This window comes from Limulus polyphemus, unplaced genomic scaffold, assembly GCF_000517525.1.
Source record: "Limulus polyphemus unplaced genomic scaffold, Limulus_polyphemus-2.1.2 Scaffold563, whole genome shotgun sequence".
Taxonomy (NCBI): Eukaryota; Metazoa; Arthropoda; class Merostomata; order Xiphosura; family Limulidae; genus Limulus; species Limulus polyphemus.
In genome coordinates this window covers 1-6,251 of record NW_013666173.1, presented here as the reverse complement: position 1 = coordinate 6,251, position 6,251 = coordinate 1, and the positions used below count along the sequence as shown (strand labels likewise).

Sequence of the window (6,251 nt, the reverse complement as noted above, 5' to 3'; positions counted from 1 at the left end):
GAATCTGAATCACTTGAAAAAATCACGGGGGTGTTTAACTTTTTTCCAGGTGTATATATAATTAAAATTTTGATCCTCAAGTATAAACTGTATACATATTTAAAAAATTAAGATTTTGCTTTAGATTGCAATAGGCCAAGAAATTGGTCACAAGAATATTACAATATTGTTTCAATGTACCTTAAGAAATGCAAGCTCAGTACATTTACTGGTTATTTTAAGATATTTTTGAGTAGCATATATTAATAGTGGAATTGTGTTTTGTGGGAAAGCAAATTTGATGCTAACATTTGGTACATAGAAGAAAAAAAAGATGCATAATAAAATTATTTTCATACTCAACAAGAAGCTATGTAATCAACCTTCCATTTTAAAGTTAATGTTTAAATGAGGTGGAAAAAGTTCATGGACATTAATGTCACTCTGTTTAAGTGTGCACACACACAAAATTTAACCAGTTTTTCTCAATGTCTATTTGCAGGTTTCTGAAGTATGTAATTCCAAGAAACAAGATCAAATAGTTCTTCTGACACCTGTGCAGTGGGATTCTATTTTGAGAATTTTTAATGACCCCCAAAGCTCACAACAGATAGCTTATATTCGAGTAGCTGGAAATTCTCAAACATCAAGAGGAACTGTAAAATTAAAAGTCATAACATCTTCAAGCTCTACTGCAGTTTCATCGCCATCTTCAGCAGAACACTGTGGGAAGGTGCCTATGGTACAAGAAAAGGCATTCGTCTCTCAGTCAAGTAATAAATCATGTGTATCCGACTATTCTCAACCATTTCCAGCTCAAACTTCAGGTGTAATTGAGATAACTTCTCAGAATTTATCACAAGCTGCAAGCAATCACACAGGTGCACCAACTGTTCTTTTAAGCCAAACACAGATGAGTTCAAAGATGAATGAGTCATCAATGTTGAACACTCCTTCGAACAACAGTTAAGTGCAATATCTACCCCCCCCCATTAATGTGTAAAGTTTTAGTTAATGTGTTTGTGAAAGTGCATTTCCCATAGTCACTTTAAAGTTTTTAAAATCTGTTTTAACATTAGTCATACATTCCCTCATCCACTTTGTGAACTTTTTTAGGGTTAGACAAATTTCAACTTATATTTTCCTCCATAGATCTCTTGAGAATTTTGGGTTAATATAAAATATTTTTATATAGTTTACCTGTAGATTAGGATAGTTTATTGCTGTTAATGGGTTTGTAACAAGGCTACTTGAAATACCAACATGTATTTTGATGCTTTTTAACACTACTTATTAAGTCACAGATTAGCTAATACCCTCTTCCTATTTGATTGACATGGATTCTTCATAACTTGAAAATGTTACAGTAAACTCTTTAATTATTGGCAAACATTACAACTTTTAGAAACTTGTACTGCCTGTTACAGTGACAGAAATGAAATACCATTGTTTTATGTATTTTATTTTTTCAACTTTTAATTCAACTCCCAGACTATATCTTTAATACACACACAAGGTATGACTGAGGTGATTTTTGTTTTTAAAATGTATTTTTTTTACATGTCTTTAGATCTATATGAAAGTACAACGTAGGATTTCGTTAGGTTTTGAGAATATTGTATCTTCACATTCATGCTTTTGTGTTTATGACATCTGGTAAGGATAGTTGAGGAAATTAATTCAAAGTATCTACAGATAGAAAACATGCAATAAATTTACTTTCCTTTATTGTGAACATTTTCATTGTAAGAGAGAAAATGTATAGTGAAATGAACAACATCAAATCACTGAAAATAGCTGTTGTAGGATGATAATACACCTTTAATACCAAAGTATAATGAAGTAACAGGAAACCCTGCCCAACATAGCAAGAGGTTAAAAGGTGTAAAAATGATGTGTGAGATTTTCAAAAATATCATGACTGGCATTGCCACATTAGATATGTGATAAATTTCTATGGTTTACATTACTTTTGGTCCACCTTACTTTGATTTACTATTCAGTATAAATCAATGTTAGTTTGATTCATATGTCTTCATAGAACAACTACATAAATACATCATATATATATATAAGCTCTAAAAAGTCTAAGTCCATTTTAAGAAGAAAAAAAACTCATCTGTATAATGAATCATATTTTCTAAATTTTGCATTCCTAGTCAGTTAAATTTTTTCAAGGCTATCCATTTTCAAACAAAAAGTAGCCAAAAGTTAATTACAAATCTAGTACTTAAAATATATTGTTTATACGAACATTTATAATTTTAAGTAAGTGCATGTCATCAGTATTACACATCTAACAACATACATATGACCCCTGTTTTTTAATGAATCCTAACACATTCATCAGTTTCTAATGAACATTACACTTGGTGGAAATTCTCAGTACTGTTTTAAGAAGTATCTGAGAAACAAATTTAGTGTTATTTTTAATTATTTATATAAAATTCCACAGTTAACAATATTTTACGTATCTAAAAAATGAAATTATTTGATCTCTTCTAACAAGTTCAAAAAGCAGTAGGAAGAAAAAAAACAACTGCACATAATATAATGAGACAGAATTTTGGTAATGATACATTTAAAATAGTTCAAAAACCATAAACACAAAATGGTAAAAAGTGTAATCTTTTAGAAACAAGTTAAAAAAATAGTATGCTAGATAGTGACTATTCATATACAACCAAGAATTACTTCAACATTTTGGGAAGAAGCAAGATAGAAGCATAATAAATCTGCACCACACAAGGACAAATACTGGTTATAGCAGGATTGTAATTACAATTAATATTCACTCTCCTGTACTCATAAGCTGTGGGGAATTATCAGAGTGGTTCTTGTGTGTGTTAACTTGACTAGTGTATAAAATAGAGTCAAGGTCAAAGGATAAAGTTGGAAGAATTCAAGTATTTTGTGTAACATTAATTGTATTTAAATAATGTGGTTAATATGGTGTACAGATAGCAGCTTTATAAAAATAATTTGTTTAAACCTTGTTTATATTTTTGATAATGCTAATTGGAAGGGTATGTATCAAATTAATTCATTTCTGCATAGTTTTTGTGTGTGTGTGAGACTGAACATTTCATTGAACATCTCAACGTTATGATCCCATACCTTCAATCTTAAAAACAAAGTTAGTATTGTTGTTATAAATGGATTTCACATTTTATTTCTTGCATGATAATACTGATTATCTGTGTGTACTTCTGGATTTAGTTTAATAACAAGTTATATTTGAATAAGCATTATCAATCAAGTTCGATATTTTATAATATTCTTAGTTTAAAAAATATTTTCTTTAATGCTAATCATTTCTACCCAAAGGCTTTTTTTTTATCAGTCATGCATTGACTTAAATAATTTCATAAAATTATTTGTGCTAATATTTTGAGCCTTGCATTAGACAGAAGTTAAGATTTGTATAGAGTATATTTATATTTCAAAATACTCAACCGTAATTTTGAAATTTACAACTTGGCTATTCATAATAAGCTTGTAATGAAATTATTTGATCTTTTACCAAATTCAAAAACTTAACAACTGCACACAATTTTGAGTTTTACCAGACAATAGGATTGGAAAATTCCTAATTTTTAAACTATTTTGATTTCTTTAATGTAAAACATTTTTCCTACACATAAAAAATGTATGTATTTTCTGGACATCTGTGTCTCAGCTGAACATAACAGCCAGTATTCCAACACTTCACAAGGTACAATCACCTTCCATCTACATTGGAGTGAATGGGCAGCCACTGTCCAATTTTTAGTTTGTCACCACGAACCAGAAGTCCCATCTACAGTTTTTAGTTGCCCATTTTTGAGAGCCCTAACTGATCTCATGTTTTATAAAATCTTTTGAAACCTTACTTACCCATATACCAAATGGTAGATTTGGGCAAGGAAGTTTATAATATTTTTTTTTGTTATAAAATAATAACGCAAATTTTTCACACCTACAATTAAATTACTGCTGTTTTATAAAAAATACCACAACATTGGTACATATTAAACCACTTTCTATTTGTGTTATAATTTGATGCTCTACTTTTGCCAGGAAGTTCTACTGACAAATTACATATAATTTTTATGTTTATATAATAGAATCAGTTATGTTTATTAATATAGGTGGGAATCAAAACTTTATAGGTATACTTTTGTATGTAATATATTTTGTTAATCTTACGATTTTAAATTGATGTGGACAAATATTACTAAGAATATCCAGATTTCTATGGTGTATATTTCAATGACTTTTTTTTATTATTGTTATTGTTCTTTTTGTTGCACTTTTCAGTCTCCAACTTCCTTACTTTCTCCTGCATGAATCTGTTGTTTATTCTTATGCATGAATCTGTTGTTTATTCTTATGTGACATTAAATCTGTTGGTATCCATGCTCAATAAAGTCATGCTGGTGTCTATAACACAGTGAATTACTTTCCTCAATTAATTTGTATTTCACTGAAATTTCCAGTCAAATAAAGACTATTTTATAACATAAGAATGAAAAAGTCAAATATCTGATACATCGGCAGGGTACAAATTTTGCCATAAAATATCTCTTAGCTTCTGCTACGTTAAAATTAAATTTGTGCCAGTAGTATATTTCATAATGAACTGTGTTTTCAACATTATAAAATACAGGTTTAAAAGAAAATCTTGACTTTGTACATATATAATTAGTTTAGATAAGCATTTTATTCAGGAATTTTTAAACAAATTGAAAGAAAGCAGAAACAAAACCTTTAAAATGAGAATACTGTTTTCCCCAAATTCATCAATTTTGGAAAATTGCAAAGCAATTGATAAAACCATAAATTTCAATAGTAAACAAATAAGGGTTATATAAAAACCTACAAGGTAAAACTTGTGTAAAAAATAAAACATATTTACCCTAAAATTATAAGAGGATTTGATTAATATGTTCATTAAAGTTCTGGACAATTATCAAAAAGTAGTAAGTGGAAGTTTTGATGTTCACAATTCTCATTTTATATTATTGACCGAAATATACCTGAAATCAACTGGACAAAATAACTATTACTTCAACCTCACATCAGCTCACGAGAACAACCTATTAAGACTTAATTACGTTTCACTACAAACCTACACCATTTTCTGTCTTTGCAGAGAAAGTAAAGATTGTTATTAGTCATAATAACTTTCCATCTCGTTCCATCTTCCTGCCAATCAGGCCACTTATTTTGCCATAGGGGAGGATCGCCACTATTTAACCAATGAGCACAAAGAAGGCATCTGTCAAGTGGTTTATTGCCCAAGTCAGAAGTAAAACGAATCTTAAGGCATTCATCATCAGTTTGTTCTTTATTTAACGATATATTTTTTAAAGTTTCATCTAAATAACTTTTCACTGATTTTTCACTTATTCCCACGTATAAAATTTCTTCAGCGTTAGCTATTATAAAAGCGCCAGGTTTGTTATCAACTGGTAGCTTAAAAACATCTTTTTCTAGCAAATTCCAAGGACCGAATACAGCATTGCAATACTCGCATTCGGAATGTTGCCAGTAACTACACGAGGGCACAGGTCTAAAACAGTTGTATGTTTCTTGCTCAGATGTCATTATTAACACTATTTAAAAGCAGTTACAATCCAGACTATTATAACATAATATAGTAAGAGCTGATCTATCGTATTAATAGTATCGCAGCTATGATTCGTTTACAAGCCGCAGCGGTTAAGATACGAGACCATTGTTTATTCAAGCGCACGTCAACGTGTAGGTGTACCCGTAGGAGGAAACCCAGCAACATGTACATGGGGAAAAGTCCGCTTGTTTCACAATTTCAGCAATAAATAAATAAAGGTTTAGTTCATTAGAAGTTACGCACAAAGCTACAAAATGGTTATCTGTGCTCTGTCCACCACAGATATTGAAACTTAGTTTCTAGTATTACAAGTCCACAGACATACCGCGATGCCACTAGAGGCTAATACATAAAGAAGCGAAAATCCAAGTTTTAATAATTTCAACTTGCTTTTTATTTGAACGCATAACAATAAAAATAGTTTCACCTATTAGGAAATTTTTTCTAATACGGAATTTAGTTAAAAAATAAAATAATTTACCACTTAAAACTAATAATCCTCTACTAACAAATGCCTTGACTGTAAATATGTCCGCGAACTACCTTTCACCTCTTTCGAATAAATGGAGGTGTTAAGTCTCAATTGATTTTCCGTAACTTCGTTCCGACGAAACTTTAGCGACACAAGTCCTTACTTAATAAAACTGGTTTATTCTTT

The 6,251-nt window shown here is 30.1% G+C and overlaps 1 protein-coding gene across 2 annotated transcripts in view; it reads left to right on the top strand.

The window, feature by feature from the left end:
• The window catches only part of LOC106459121 (transcription factor E2F8-like), a 42,426-nt gene extending 40,045 nt beyond the window's left edge, over positions 1-2,381 (top strand). For both annotated transcript variants that reach the window (XM_022385554.1, XM_022385553.1), the window contains exon 11: positions 482-2,381. In XM_022385554.1, the coding sequence (XP_022241262.1) occupies positions 482-949 (468 nt within the window). In that variant the 3' untranslated portion in view covers positions 950-2,381. The remainder of the gene's footprint in view (positions 1-481) is intronic.
• The last annotated feature ends 3,870 nt before the right edge of the window (positions 2,382-6,251 follow it).